Below are 16,877 nucleotides of genomic sequence, written 5' to 3'. Positions count from 1 at the left end.
ACTTTTCCCCCCAAAAATACCTCAAAGTGGAAAATTTAACGTGACTTAATTGGAGCCTTGAATGGGTCAATAATTCATAATGACATTGATTTTGATTCATTATTATTTTTTTAAGAAAGAAACAGCCTGAATGGCAGCTTTGTGTCATTAGAGTAAACATTGCAACATTTTCTTGTTACATTTCACCCGTTTGCTCCTTTATATCACTTTTTCCGTTTTAAAAACTTTTCAACCGTATTTTTAAAATGTGCCGTGGGGCTGTCAAAAAATTACCTGCGGGCCGCAAATGGCCCCTGGGCCGAACTTTGGACACCCCTGAGCTCATAATTAATTCTGTAACTTATCAGGAAACATTAGCTAAAAGTTTCCAAGTATCGTCATAGCGATGACACCTCAGACTGAATGTTTTGGAAGCGTGTCAGTGTTCCATGACGAGTGTTGTAGACATGCAGTCATTCGCTTGATGAAGATGTTCCCGGCCCCATGAGGTCACATGAGAGCTGACTTCATGTGTTTATGTCTGCGGAGGACAAGCACTCTCTGACATCTTCAAAACCAACGTTTAACTCACGTTAGCTCTATTCCCGAAGGCAGCATAGAAGGGCTGCTTGTTGTGCTGGAACAGGTTCTTGATGTCAGTCAGGCATTCGATCTTGAAGATCTCCGGTTTCTTCTCGATGACCTCCCTGAGGCAAACGGACAGCTTGGTTATAGCGTGGGGGTCATTTTGGGCGAGGTTACTTGACAAGACTTTGTTTTCCAGTAGACATGCATGATGCACGGAGAAAAGCATCCATTCCAAAATCGTGAACTGACTGTTATGACAGATGCGGCGGTGTAGTTGGCGGGAACAGTGAGACGTTGCTGTGGTTACGCAGCACGACGGCTGCACACAGCGGTAAATACAACAGACAACGCCCGCTGCAGTCCAGTGTAATTAAAGTGAAAGTACTCTATAATATAATGCTGCTTTTAGATCAACATTGTGCATTTGCAACAATTGTTGGGAATATTACTTTAAAAAGTATTTGACAGTTACTCATTACTAGGGTTTCAAAATTCCAGGAATATTCAAAGTTGGAAACTTTCCATGGGAATTAACGGGAATTAATGGGAATAAACATTGAATGCGACATGCTAGATCTTGCAGCATGATTACAATCTAAAACAACCTGATTTAATGCAAATTCAGTTGAATTTCAACCCTGCACTGTGCATTCCTCCATCACATGCCCAGATAATTGCCAGCATGCTACACACTACAGCAGGGCTATTGAGGCCACACTAGTATTTGAGCCCAAGGACTTCATCCAGTCAGGTAAGTGTTGATGACATCACTGGGGTAAATATATGTGATCAATGGTATTTAAGTGTAATAGACGTGTAATCGCTTGTTACTGTTTGACTGTAAACTACTCCAACAGACTTCCACTCAAGCTAGCTAGCTGTTTCTGTACTTGTTCAATGATGTTGGGGCCAATATCTCTAGCTAGCTAGGTTTATGTACCACCACAGTCTCTTAATGAACCCAAAATATTTCTCCGTTAGCCGTGATGCTAATTTTCTCTATGTTGAATCCCATTCATTTATGCTAACAACGTTAGCAATCCGAATTGACCTTTTTTGTGATGTGTAAAATTCAACTAGCAAATAGTAAATAAAAAGCTGGTTTCCTCTGCCTTCTGTTCCGTTGTCATACAAGAATGTAGCTTATAGTTTGATTTAGCATGCTAATTGACTCTTCATTTATTCATCTAGCCTATTTCGATTCATTTGTCTATCAGTCAAATATTTTTAAAGACTAATCCAATTGTTTAGCTCAGTGGTTCTCAATCTTTTTTCAGTGATGTACCCCCTGTGAATTTTTTTTTTTTTAATTCAAGTACCCCCTAATCAGAGCAAAGCATTTTTGGTTGAAAAAAAAGAGATAAAGAAGTAAAATATAGCACTATGTCATCAGTTTCTGATTTATTAAATTGTATAACAGTGCAAAATATTGCTCATTTGTAGTGGTCTTTCTTGAACTATTTGGAAAGAAAGATATAAAAATAACAAAAAACTTGTTGAAAAATAAACAAGTGATTCAATTATAAATAAAGATTTCTACACATAGAAGTAATCATCAACTTAAAGTGCCCTCTTTGGGGATTGCAATAGAGATCCATCTGGATTCATCATCTTCATTCTAAACATTTCTTCTCAAAAACAGAAATCTTTAACATCAATATTTATGGAACATGTCCACAAAAATCTAGCTGTCAACACTGAATATTGCATTGTTGCATTTCTTTTCACAGTTTATGAACTTACATTCATATTTTGTTGAAGTATTATTCAATAAATATATTTATAAAGTATTTTTGAATTGTTGCTATTTTTAGAATATTTTTGAAAAATCTCACGTACCCCTTGGCATACCTTCAAGTACCCCCATCTGAGAACCACTGCTTTAGCCGAATATTTAAATCTGTGTGTGGCATTGCATTAGTCTTTTACAAGCTTCTCTTCTTATTCTACAGAATAAGATGGACAGTGTCCAACTTTGAATAATCAAAAAATGGCAAAAATTTCCAAATTTCCCGAGTTTAACTTCCCGTGGTAAATTTCCGGAATGTTTCCGGAAATTCACTGGAAACTTTCCACCCCTCTGCAACCTTATGTTTAACCGAAGTATATATATTTTTTTTAATTTAGTGGTAGAAGCAGCGGACAGCAGAAGTTATTTTGTTGGTCATGCTAAAGACATTTGGCGTTGTTATCTGCTGCCTGCCTTGAATCACCAACTCATGATTTGCCAATAATGTGTGTGATTTCATTGGAATTGATGCCCATTGAGCAAAGTTTGGAGGTCTAAATGCACATGCTGCAAATCGCCTCTCTGTGTTTACAGGCTTTGACCAGGTTTGGAAAAGTTGCTGAAATTTGCATTTCCCCATTTTTCCCGACATGTATTCCTTTTCACGTTTTCCCCAGAGCATGAGGACATCTTAGCTTTTAGCTCATAAGCTAGCACGCTACACTTTTAATTCGAAGGACCCAGATTCAAGTCTCAGGCTGACTGGGATCAGGGGCTCGACCGAGTGGATAACAGCTGGGCCGAAAACAAATGTTGCAAGTTAAAGCCGAAAAACGTCATTATTGCATAACTGACTGCGTGACTGTTTTGTTTACCTGTGGAAGGCCGAGAAAAGGCTGCTGGGAGACAACATGAGAGGACCCCGCGGAAGGATGGTGCCGCCATCGTTGACCCACTGTAGGTAACCCCTGGTCATGTCCGCCATACCAATGGCGCGCGCTGAGCAGTACAGGAACTTGTAGCCGTTCCTGCCGCAGAGGAGAGTGAGACAGCACTCAGAATAGCACGCTAATTAGATCAGCTGTATAAAGACACAACGTGAAATGAATGTTTTACCAAAAGATACATCTTCATTATTATACACTGAGGTCCTTTTAGATCTAAATTCAGTGAAAATGTAAGCACTGAAGCCCGTTAGGCAAACCCTGCAGTGTAGACTACAGGGACTCAACACTACCTCCCTGTCATCAATCAGGCTTGTTGTGTTGCGCTTACTCGGCTACGGAGTGGTAGAGCTTGGCAATTCCCTGGTGCGTCCAGTCTTTCCCTAACTGCGGCAAGATCTGTCCGAACACATCAGACCTGGCAGCAGCGAGAAACACAAAAACAAAGCCGCCGTCATTTCACTGCATGATAGATAGGACAGAACAGAACGCTATCCTGTAAAAAAGAAGCATTAGCGGCATGCGGGAAGTGTTATGTGGGCTTCAATACACAAATGTAAATGAGCTCATTATAGCCCCTGTAGTTCTTCCTGCGGCTACGCCAAAAAAAGGGGGGGAGGGGGGAGCCACATGTCACAGGACTCCTGCGGGGTCGCAGAGATAATAAGGCGCAATCATTTTAACTGGTTTTGATGTGGACCACCTCGGCGCCGCGCCGGGCGAGGGAACAAAGTAGACTTCAATTGCATGTCAGCAGTGACAGCAGTTAGCCGTTAGCTAATTAAACGGCATAGCACAAATAAGAAATGATAATGGAAAGAGAAAACATCTGCTATTTTGAGAACGACGGAGGAGGCAATTAAGAAAGAAGAAATGATCTGTAGTTATCACCTGGTTTTATATGTACAGTCTGAAGTGCTTCTGCACTTCATTAGTTTTAACCAAGAACACGACTCATAAAGAATCCCCGTTTTAGATCCACGTGTGGGCTTGTCACAAACTGATAGCTTCATTCCCTCATTAAACAAACTTTGCAGGAGATAATGTGTGACTTAAAGAGGACCCATGATGATTTTACACTTTTCTCACTTATAAATGTTGTTACTATATTGCCTATTAGTGTTAAAAATGCCAAAGTTCTGCATTTGGGCGTGAGCTAGGACACAATTTTGGAAGCTTCTGACCACCGTGTTTTGTCGTCTTTTTTTTAAATGCAATGTGACCTCAGTGTGGTGGACGTACTTATTTGGACATTTCTAGTAAGCCTATGTGCTGTCAGCCAGCCTTCTCCTCCTCTGCTTTAGGCTACAAAACTGAAGCCTCCGGTGTTATTGCTTCTCATTTCTTCTGCGCTCCCGCCTGCTCCAATGTCTTTAGATTAGATAGCTTCATTGTCATTGTAAAAAAAAAGACATTACAACGAAATTTCCCGACCCTCTGTTGGCATCAGTCATCCCCCACCCCAACACAAACAAAATACATCAATAAATTACATGCACGCAATATAGATCAATAACGTGCAGTTACTTGGACACTTTATGGGTGTGTCTGTGCCATCTAATAGCAGTGCGCTCTTAAACGCACGCAGAGACCTTCTCAACCTTTTTTCAGTGATGTACCCCCTGTGAACAATTTTTTAATTCCAGTACCCCCTAATCAGAGCAAAGCATTTTTGGTTGAAAATTCACGGTGGCAGAGGGGTTAGTGCGTCTGCCTCACAATGCGAAGTTCCTTCAGTCCTGAGTTCAAATCCAGGCTCGGGATCTTTCTGTGTGGAGTTTGCATGTTCTCCCCGTGAATGCGTGGGTTCCCTCCGGGTACTCCGGCTTCCTCCCACCTCCAAAGACATGCACCTGGGGATAGGTTGATTGGCAACACTAAATGGTCCCTAGTGTGTGAATGTTGTCTGTCTATCTGTGTTGGCCCTGTGATGAGGTGGCGACTTGTCCAGGGTGTACCCTGCCTTCCGCCCGATTGTAGCTGAGATAGGCGCCAGCGCCCCCCGCGACCCCAAAAGGGAATAAGCGGTAGAAAATGGATGGAAAAAGAGATAAAGAATATACAGCAAAATTCAGTTTCTGATTTCTTAAATTGTATACCGGTGCAAAATATTGCTCATTTGTGGTCTTTCTTGAACTATTTGGAAAAAAAGATATAAAAATAACAAAATCATTTTTGACAAATAAACAGGTGATTCAATTATAAATAAAAATTTCTACACATAGAAGTAATCAACTTAGAGTGCCCTCTTTGGGGATTGTAATAAAGATCCATCTGGATTCATCAACTTGATTCTAAACGTTTATTCATAAAAAAAGAAATCTTTAACATCAATATTTATTGAACATGTCCACAAAAAATCTAGCTGTCAACACTGAATATTGCATTGTTGCATTTCTTTTCACAGTTTATGAACTTACATTCATATTTTGTTGAAGTATTATTCAATAAACATATTTATAAAGTATTTTTGAATCGTTGCTATTTTTAGAATATTTAAAAAAAAAAATTCACGTACCCCTTGGCATACCTTCAAGTACCCCCAGGGGTAAGCTTACCCCCATTTGAGAATCACTGCTCTACGCTACAGAAGTGAAGCGAGGGAAATAAATTAAAACAAAGCATTTGGGTCCGTTTACGCTGAGGGAAAATCTCCTGGAGCAACGTCCATGTAGTTGCTTTGCGCCATGTTTTCTAGAGCCAAACGACGCTGGTGCACATGCGGCGACTTCGTTACCTGACAGTAAGCAGTGTTGCCTAAAATGATGGTTTTTCGATAACTAAGAATGGGATGTGGATTAAGGACTTCTTATCCAACCGTCCCTAGAGGATGCAGTTGGGTCGCCACATGTCATCGAGCCTGTACCTCAACACTGGTTCTCCATGAGGCTGCGTGCTGAGCCCCCTTCTCTACTCCCTCTACACCAGGGGTGTCAAACGCAAATACAGAGTGGGCCAAAATTATAAACTGAACAAAGCCGCGGGCCAAAGTTGAACAAATTAACCTTTTAATAGGGACCCAAACAAGTTTTGCATTGAACATTGAACAAGCAAGGCTTATATAACTTTATAGTGACATGCAAAATCGAGTTTCAAATAATAATAATAATAAATAAGAAATATCAATGGTATATCAAATACAATTTAAATACAAATGTAATGCCTCTTTTCTATTTGCAGCCTTCTGAGGTAAATATCAAAATATATTGTAGCGTCCCGAAAGAGTTAGTGCTGCAAGGGGTTCTGGGTATTTGTTCTGTTGTGTTTGTGTTATGTTACAGTGCCGATATTCTCCCGAAATGTGTTTGTCATTCTTGTTTGGTGTGAGTTCACAGTGTGGCGCATATTTGTAACAGTGTTAAAGTTGTTTATACAGCCACCCTCAGTGTGACCTGTATGGCTGTTGACCAAGTATGCATTGCATTCCATTAAGTGTGTGTAATAGCCGCATATATTATGCGAGTGGGCCTGCACGCTGTTTGTATAAAGGAAATGCGGACGTGACGACAGGTTGTAGAGAATGCTAAAGGCAGTGCCCTTAAGGCACGCCCTCAATATTGTTGTCCGGGTGGAAATCGGGAGAATGCTTGCTCCGGGAGATTTTCGGGAGGGGCACTGAACTTCAGGAGGATTGGCAAGTGTGAGAAATTGCGGTGTTACAGCGGCACCGCGGGCCAGAGTTTGACACCCATGCTCTACACCTACGACTGCACACCTGCCCACTCCAGCAACTGCATCATCAAATCTGCGGATGACACCACCGTAGTGGGGCTCATCTCGGAGGGAGACCAGGCTGCATATCGGGACGAGGTGGAGAAGCTGTCGGATTGCTGCACAGTCAACAACCCAGCCCTGAACACCTCCAAGACCAAGGAGCTGGTCATAGACTTCAGGAGGAATAAAACGGACATCCTGCCCCTGATCATCAGCGGTGACTGCGTGGAGAGGGTCTCCGTCTTCCGCTTCCTGGGAGTCCACCTGGCCGACGACCTATCCTGGAGCACCAACATCACGGCAACCATTAAGAAGGCACACCAGAGACTGCACTTCCTGAGAATACTCAGAAACAACCACCTCTCTCAGGAACTGCTGGTGTCCTTCTACCGCTGCTCCATTGAGAGCATCCTGACCTACTGCATCTGTGTGTGGTTCAGCAGCTGCACGGCCGCAGAGAAAACGGCGCTCCTGAGGGTCATAAAGACCGCCCAGAAGATCATCGGATGCCCCCTCCCCCCCCTGGCTGACCTGTAGAGCTCCCGCTGTCTCAGTAAAGCACAGAGCATCCTGAAAGACCCATTCCACCCCGGGCACTGCCACCTAGAACTGCTACCCTCGGGCAGACGCTATAGGGTGCTAAAAGCTGGCACAAATAGACTAAAAAACAGCTTTTATCCAATAGCCATAGTAGCATTAAACAGGCACTGAGTGAGCACAATGTGTCCATCATGTCCTCGTGTGTCATGTCTTTTTATTTTTTCGGACTATAATGTGCAATAATGTTATATGTGTATGTGTATATATATTCATATGTATGCATAAATACATGTGTGTGGATATATATACATACATATTAGGGCTGTGAATCTTTGGGCATCCCACGATTCGATTCAATATCGATTCTTGGGGTCACGATTCGATAATATATCATTTTTTTCTATTCGATTCTCGATTCAAAAACGATATTTTTCCGATTCAAAAGGATTCTGTATTCATTCAATACATAGATTTCAGCAGGATCTACCCCAGTCTGCTGACATGCTAGCAGAGTAGTAGATTTAAAAAAAAACAAAAAGCTTTTATAATTGTAAAGGACAATGTTTTATCAACTGGTTGCAATAATGTAAATTTGTTTTAACTATTAAACGAACCAAAAATATGACTTATTTTATCTTTGTGAAAACATTGGACACAGTGTGTTGTCCAGCTTATGAGATGCCATGCAAGTGTAAGCCACTGTGACACTATTGTACTTTATTATTTTTATAAATGTCTAATGATAATGTCAATGAGGGATTTTTAAGCACTCCTAAGCTGAAATTATAATTAATATTGATACTGTTGTTGATAATATTCATTTTTGTTTCATTACTTTTGGTTTGTTCTGTGTGGTGTTTGTGTCTCCTCTCAATTGCTCTGTTTATTGCAGTTCTGAGTGTTGCTGGCTCAGGTTTGGTTTTGGAATTGGATTGCATTGCTGTGTAGTGGTTTGTTGGATTGATTAAAATAAATAAAAATTAAAATAAAACATTTTAAATTAAAAAACCAAGATCGATTTTTAAAAAATGAGAATCGATACTGAATGGCACAACGTAAACGATTCGATTCGTCTTCGAATCGATTTTTTCCCACACCCCTAATACAAATAGATACATCTCTTATTTTCTATCTTTTTTTAATTATTATATTACCAAATAGTATATGCACCTTAGGGTATCTGCTCCAATTTCGTTATTCTTTGAACCTGTTCACTGCAATAATGACAATAAAACTATTTTATACTATGTGGGATCACAGCCAAGGATGTCCTTGTGGCTTGTGCGGCCCTTTGAGGCATTTGTGATTAACGGCTATATAAATAAACTTTGATTGATTGATTTATTGAAAAATGTAAACGGTATCACTAACCGTCTGGAATTTTGCTGCGGTTTATCATTATACCGTTTACCGTTACATACCTATTTACCATGAATAAAAGAAAAAATATAGTGGTGATGTTTGTCTTCAAGACATATTTGAAAATGTATATTTTCAGTAGATACAATCTGATACTTTTGGAGAAGGTGGGGGCGTGGAGGGTTTCAATTGCAATGTAAAATGACCGCCTCCATAAGTGAACAGCTGGCAGACATCTCCCATCCAAAGGCAAAACCTAGTAACTCACTTCTAGCTGATTTTGAAAAAAAAAAAACAAAGGAAAACCAATCTATCTTGATGCTGTCTTACAAAGATCTACAAAGTCATCAAACGTATAGATGCTTTCTTGAGCTTTCATTTTCTTGCCGATTGAGCCATGGATCGAATCTGCTCTCATGAACGTGTGCCATTTCTCCAGATATTTTATTACAATCTCGATTGGGCCCCATTCTGCGTTTGCACATTGGGCAAGAGCCGTGTACAGCGTCCAGTTTTTATTTTGACTGATTGATTGATTGATTGGATTGATTGATTGATACTTTCATTAGTAGATTGCACAGTTCAGTACATATTCCCTACAATTGACCACTAAATGGTAACACCCCAATAAGTTTTTCAACTTGTTTAAGTCGGGGTCCAGGTTAATCAATTCAAGGTACAAATATATACTATCAGCATAATACAGTCATCACACAAGTTAATCATCATAGTATGTACATTGAATTATTTACATTATTTACAATCCGGGGGACTGACCTCCACAGTTATCTGCCCAAAAGAGTATGCAAGGGGAAGAATCAAGAACAATACATTTAATATCTTCCAAATATCCCCCGTGCCATAATATCACATAATCAGGTTGACCGTCGGCCCCCATTCGTGCAAATGTCTCATTAAAGACAATAAGGCGACTGACAAAGAAGCTCCGATTGGTCCCTTGAGATACTAGGTTTTTCTGTTGTATCTACGCGGTTATGTGGTAGTTGCTAGGTCCTGCCATGCGCGTAACAGCTTACTTACGGAACAAATTACAATATCGCATACACTAATGTAAAGCATATCACCTAGGAACTCCAAAATTATTATCAGCTCAGTTTTGACCAAAATTGAGTTACTGGGTTTTGCCTTTGGACGGGAGACATACGCAGAAAGTGGGTTGCTAACTTCTGTGGACTAGCTTTCTGAGACTCTTATTTTTTTAGTGCAGGCAGGATGGAGAAGCACTTCTACTGTGAAGACAGGAACTGTGTGGTCTGTCTTTAGACTTTTGACAGCAGGTACGGCACAAGAGTCTATTGAAATAAAGTGTTTCTCGTCATCCTGACAGTTTTTTTCCTAATACTGAACTCGCAGCAGGCAGGGTCATCTCACAAGATCCTTGGGTGCCTTGAATGTCAATCAAGTCATGAAAGTGACGTCATAGTGAAGATCGATGATGGCTAATTTTTAGGTCTATTTGCCTGGCTGGCGATGGACTGTCACACCCCCCACACTGCAAAAAGTGAAATCTAAGATGAAATATCTCAAATAAGGCTGATATTTGCTTATATTCTGTCTGATAAGATCATTCTTCCCACTGAGCAGATTTTATGTTGGAGTGTTTTACTTGTTTTAAGGGTTTCGGTCCTAAATGATGTCAGTAAGACATTACAGCTTGTAGCTGAGATGTGATGACCTATATTGAGTAAAACATGCTTGAAACTAGAATATCAAGTGTTGCAAAGCTGTGTCATCAACACTCACAAGTAGAAAACTACATTTTTAAAGTAATCATTTCTTATTTCAAGCATGAAAAAAAAAATCTAGACTTTGACACAATTGTGCCTCATAATTAAAATAGATGACAGCCAAATGGACTTTGCTGGTTTATTTTCAATGAAACAATACAAAAGACGTACTCATATAGTAGTACAGTTGGCACAGTACAGTAAACTGACGGTTAATATTTAAAAAATTAACATTAGACATTTCTAACGACTTTGAACAGAAATAGTTCATGCATTCAGGTAAATTCTTCAAAATGACAATTTAAAAATGTTTGGCTGGGGTTCCGGGCTGTACATATGCACACTAAGTGACTGAAAGAGCACGCACTTGGCGCGATGATGTCTTGTCGCTGGGAAAATGCATTTTTAGACCAAATGATTTGCCTGAGCGGCTAGGAGACGCGGAGAGTAACAAGCGCTTGCCTTGTTGCCTTTCCATTAAAAACAATAAACTAGTTTTTAGTGTAAGTTTGCTGCTTTCAAGAAATGTAATGCCAAGCGCATATCATTATGTCAAGATAATGGCACTAGCATTTACTTCATTTAAGAATATTTTTCAACATATTGAGCAAAAAGGTCTCATATTTGCTTTTCTACCAAGAAAAGTGCACTTGTTATTAGTGAGAATATATTTATTTTAAGGTATTTTTGGGTTCATTGAGGTTAGCTAACTAGGGACCGAATTTCCCTTTGGGACAGAGGACCCTAGGAAGAAAACCCAGACAAAACTGCCTGTAACTTCCAGTAGGAATGTCGTAGAAACATGAAACAAAAACCACTACGTAGGTCTCAGTTAGACCTATATTTCCTCCACTTGGACCCCACTCCTAAAGTGAACAGGAAGTTTGCTATTCCCACTTAAATACAAAAGTTGGCTAAAAAATGTCACTTTTTTCAAACATCATCTCCCCTGAGGCCGTTTGTCGTTTCGGCTTCAAATAAGCACAGAAGAGAGATTGAACCCTTCTGACTAAAAGGTAAAGAAAGAGTTTTAATTACTACCCCGGTTTGGATTTTATGAGCCCACAAAGAACCATTGCGCTGCTGCTGTTGTCACAAAATGGCGGCTTTCTGCTCAGACAAAACTGTAGGACTGTCATACACACATGAAACAAAAACCTCGATATAGGTCTCACTGAGACCTATATTTCATACACTGATTGCCCCCAACTAAAATCAACAGTAAGTTTGCTATTCCCACTTCAATACAACAGCTGCATTACATTCACCACGCATTAGAGTCTCAAAATGGCGGCACCAAACCACTTTATAACACTATGAGACTGATGTATAGCACATGTGTATACAACTTTTTCTCTGTGTAATAATCTCCTACCGCTTATCTGGGCATGGGTCGCGGGGGCAGCAGCCAAAACGGTCCCGTCCATCGCTGCTTGCAGCTTTAATTTTACTTGTTTTGGAAAGTCTTGACAAGCCAAATTTTCTTGTTTTATTGGCATATAATTTTGCTTAGTTCAAATAAAATACCCCTCATTTTTGTATTTTTTTAAATTGATTTTGAACACTGACTTTTTGCAGTGCACAATCAATCGGTAGCTCGCGATTGACCTAATGGGCACTCCTGATGTCCACCACTAAGAAGAGTGTCGAGTAGATTAAAATCATCATGGGTCTCCTCAAACAAGCATCAAACGAGTTTGAGGAATTCGAAAGAAGCATTCTGGCGCAGACTCACTTGGTGATGGTGCCGTCAATATCAGAGATGATGACTTTGTCATCCCAGTTCCACAAGTAGATGGTGCCCTCGCAGCGGCATGTGCCTTGGTACTGGGTGGTAATGCTGAATGTCACATCGTTGGGACCTTCCTTCAGTTTCAGACTAGCCTAACAAACACAAGAAAATCATTAAAATGGGTTTCAAAAATATAATTTGCTACTTGAAATGAAAAGGTACTGGAAGCCTTAATGGTGTGAGTACCACATCCAACCAGCAGATGGAGATCTGTTCTTTCAAATTCACAGTACCACTACTTCAATTTCATCTTACATAAAAATGCTGATTGCTAATGAATTAAGAAAATAGACAAAGTAAATGCACTCACTATCTGAGCAGAAGAGAGGCGCAGTGACTTCCTGTAAGTGTGCGTGCTGGCGTGCTGCTGGCCATCACTCAGCTGGAGTCTCTCCTGACACGACGCAGCACTCACCTCTTTGCCCTCCTCATCGCTGGAAGAGTCGGTGGTCTTAATCCTTTAAAGTAGCAGTCAAAATATTTTCAATTATACGCACACTTTACCCAAAACTTTTTTTTTTTTTAAGTTTTGTACTTACAATAAGGTGAGATTCTCCTGTGCAATGGAGGATCCTTCCTCCCCTAAATGCAACTCCTCCTTGGTTTCAAGCTTAGTCTCGGACTGCAAAAGAGGGAACCAAACAGATCTAATACCAGTGTTCTTACACCCATTCATTCCAGAACAAATCAATGATGCTGCACCAACCTTCTTGATTGCACTGTCTGCCCTTTTTCGCCAGAACCACCAGCGGCCTGACTTCTTTGGCATTTTCTCTTTCATCCAGGCCTCCTCCGCAGCCTGCAGCACAAACGGCAGCGTTACATACATGCCGGTAGCAATAACATAAAAACCTGTCCAGTATAAATTACATGTAAAACATTTCCATGCAAGCACACTAAAAATGTTTAGCGTATCAATACATTACTGAGTGGTTTAAAGGGGACCTTTGATGCAAAACCAACGTTTCTTACCTGATGATACCTGCTTTTTTTGTTTTTATGATCTGCATAACTTCTGAAATTGTGAAATCCAACCATGAAGACATGGCGGAGATATTTACAAACCCCGTTTCCATATGAGTTGGGAAATTGTGTTAGATGTACATATAAACGGAATACAATGATTTGAATATGCTACAAAGACAATGTATTTGATGTTAAAACTGATTTAAAAAAATTCTGCAAATAATCTTTATTTCTAGAATTTGATGCCAGCAACACATAACAAAGAAGTTGGGAAAGGTGGCAATAAATACTGCTAAAGTTGAGGAATGCTCATCAAACACATATTTGGAACATCCCACAGGTGTGCAGGCCTAATTGGGAACAGGTGGGTGCCATGATTGGCTATAAAAGCAGCTTCCATGAAATGCTAAGTCATTCACAAACAAGGATGGAGCGAGGGTCACCAATTTGTAAGCAAATTGTCGAACAGTTTTAGAACATTTCTCAACGAGCTATTGCAAGTAATTTAGGGATTTTACCATCTACGGTCCGTAAAATCATCAAAAGGTTCAGAGAATCTGGAGAAGTCACTGCACTTAAGCGATGGTATTACGGACCTTTGATCCCTCAGGCGGTACTGTATCAAAAACCAACAGTGTGTAAAGGATATCACCACATGGGCTCAGGAACACTTAAAACCATTGTCAGTAACTACAGTTGGTCGCTACATCTGTAAGTGCAAGTTAAAACTGTACTAAGCAAAGCAAAAGCCATTTATCAACAACACAAAGGAACGTCGCCGGCTTCGCTGGGGCCCGAGCTCATCTAAGATGGACTGATGCAAAGTGGAAAAGGGTTCTGAGGTCTGACGAGCCCACATTTCAAATTATATTTGGAAACTGTGGACGTGGTGTCCTCCGGAACAAAGAGGAAAATTAACCATCTTGATTGTTATAAGCGCAAAGTTTAAAAGCCAGCATCTGTGATGGTATGGGGGTGCATTAGTGTCCAAGGCATGGGTAACTTACACATCTGTGAAGGCACCATTAATGCTGAAAAGGTCCATACAGGTTTTGGAGCAACATATGTTGTCATCCAAGCAACGTTATCATGGACGCCCCTGCTTATTTCAGCAAAACATTGCCAAGCCACGTGTTACAACAGCGTGGCTTCGTAGTAAAAGAGTGTGGGTACTTTCCTGGCCCGTCTGCAGTCCAGACATGTCTCCCATGGAAAATGTGTGGCTCATTATGAAGCGTAAAATACGACAACAAGACCCCGGACTGTTGAACAACTTAAGCTGTACATCAAGCAAGAATAGTAAAGAATTCCACTTTCAAATCTTCAACAATCAGTTTCCTCAGTTCCCAAACGTTTATTAAATGTTGTTAAAAGAAAAGGTGATGTAACACAGTGGTGAACATGCCCTTTCCCAACTACTTTGACACGTGTTGCAGCCATGAAATTCTAAGTTAATTATTATTGGGAAAAAAAAATAAAGTTATGAGTTTGAACATCAAATATCTTGTCTTTGTAGTGCATTCAACTGAATATGGCTTGAAAAGGATTTGCAAATCATTGTATTCTGTTATATTTACATCTAACACAATTTCCCAACTCATATGGAAACGGGGTTTGTATAAAACAATCTTGCCTTCCTACATACTTTGGCCAAACAAGCCGTTTGCAATTTGTTCTGACTTGTGACGTTTTTCTGACCTATTATGTCCTCGGCTATCTCAATAAATGGGAAAACAATTAGCTGAAGACTTTTGCGCCATTCAGTCATTGTAGTCGGACACTGTAATCCAGGGGTCCCCAAACTTTTTGACCTGGGGGCCGGGCTGTTTTATATTTATATATATGTATATATGTATATATATTATATATATATATATATATGATATCACGTCATCGATTGGAAAATGCATTTTTAGACAATGTGATTTGCCTGATCGGCTAGTAGACTCTGAGAGTAACATGCAACAAGCGGTTAAAAATGGATTAAAAAGGACAGATTTAAAGGTAAAAATTAAAATTAAAAAACATTTTTTAACTTGGGACTTCCCGCGGGCCAGATCTCGAACGCTGGCGAGCTGGATCTGGCCCGCGGGCAGTAGTTTGGGGACCCCGGCTGAAATCAATAATCTCCTTTTTTTCTAACCTCTTGTTGTGGGGCAGACTGGCTCATACATGCACCTGCATCCTCCGCTATTGCCATTTCTAATACAAAGTAGGATGTGCTTCTAACTTATATCTCAGTAGACTCGCTATGGAAGGGGTAAAAACTACAACATGGATGACTTGGAGAAGACTCAGTCGAAGTGGAGGCACGTGAATAAGACCACCCACAAAACAGAGCATCCTCAAAAGACGGACAGAAAGCTGTTAAAGACAGTCACCATTTATACAACATTTGGACCAAAGCACCACCATTAAATATTATGGAAACCACAAGGTAGTGTTTTATAAGTAGAAAAACAATCCTATTAGTTCCCCTTTAAGCAAGAAGCTCATACAACATACTGACATGTTTAAAGAAACAAGCATAGCGTGTTCTCCAGGTTAATTGAAGATCTGGTATGATTTGTTTGTATCTTATTACTTAACAAGTATCACAGCGTCAGATATCATTTATTTCTGAATTCATTATCTTATCTTATAAACTACTGAGAACCACAGTGTCGGATATGGTTTATTACTGAATTAATTATTTTATTATTTAATGAGTACTACAGTGTTTGATAACATTTGCAGTTGTCCCTCTTGTATCGCCGTTAGTTGGTTCCGGGCCTGATTGTGATAAAGGAATATCCGCAAAGTGGGAATCAACTGAATATTTCAATAGCTAGACCATAAAAAAAATTTAAAAAACGTGTCTACAAACTTTTAAATACGTTTTTGAACTTTACGAGAGCCCAATAGATATGAAAAAAATCACCCTCCTTCCGTTGCCTTTTCACTCTTCTAATTCAACGTGCTGGCTGAGCCAATCAGGGGCTATGATACTGAACATCAGCTATAATTGGTTTGGTTTCCTCTTCTGGTCAATTCTACTTTAGTAATAATATTTTTTCTCTTATTAGCTAATGTGTATGTTTGAAAATGCTCAAATTAGGCCAACATTGTTTACAATGTATTTTACAAAAACTAATTCTACAATATTTGAAGCGACATTAAAACTGCAGTTTTCCTGAATGCATCATTTTATCTTGTTATTTAATGAGTACCACAGGGTCCTATTTCATTTATTTCAGGATTCTGTCATGTGGTATTTCATGAATACCACAATCTGTTATCATGTGTTCCTGAATTAATTAGTTTATCTCATTATTTAATGAGTACCACCGTGTCTGACATTTATTTGTGAATTCCATCATACATTATTTAATGAATACCATAGTGTCTGATATGATTACTTTTTGATTCCATCATTTTTTATTTAATGAATAGCACAGTATAATTAACACAATATAATGTTTTCCTGAATGCTGAATTATTTTTTTTTTTTAAACCAGAGTGTCTAATATATTTTACTC

At 39.7% G+C, this 16,877-nt stretch overlaps 1 protein-coding gene across 2 annotated transcripts in view; it reads right to left on the bottom strand.

The window, feature by feature from the left end:
- lpin2 (lipin 2) overlaps nt 1-16,877 on the bottom strand; it is a 77,759-nt gene that overhangs the window by 10,993 nt on the left and 49,889 nt on the right. For both annotated transcript variants that reach the window (XM_061921056.1, XM_061921057.1), the window contains exons 12-18: nt 13,100-13,192; nt 12,933-13,015; nt 12,704-12,851; nt 12,337-12,485; nt 3,572-3,658; nt 3,172-3,324; nt 572-686 (exon numbers count right to left, since the gene is read on the bottom strand). In XM_061921056.1, the coding sequence (XP_061777040.1) occupies nt 572-686; nt 3,172-3,324; nt 3,572-3,658; nt 12,337-12,485; nt 12,704-12,851; nt 12,933-13,015; nt 13,100-13,192 (828 nt within the window). The remainder of the gene's footprint in view (nt 1-571; nt 687-3,171; nt 3,325-3,571; nt 3,659-12,336; nt 12,486-12,703; nt 12,852-12,932; nt 13,016-13,099; nt 13,193-16,877) is intronic.

Source organism: Nerophis ophidion, linkage group LG14 (assembly GCF_033978795.1).
Source record: "Nerophis ophidion isolate RoL-2023_Sa linkage group LG14, RoL_Noph_v1.0, whole genome shotgun sequence".
Classification (NCBI taxonomy): Eukaryota; Metazoa; Chordata; class Actinopteri; order Syngnathiformes; family Syngnathidae; genus Nerophis; species Nerophis ophidion.
Note: the sequence above shows the minus strand (reverse complement) of the source record. Positions and strands in the feature narration are given on the sequence as shown.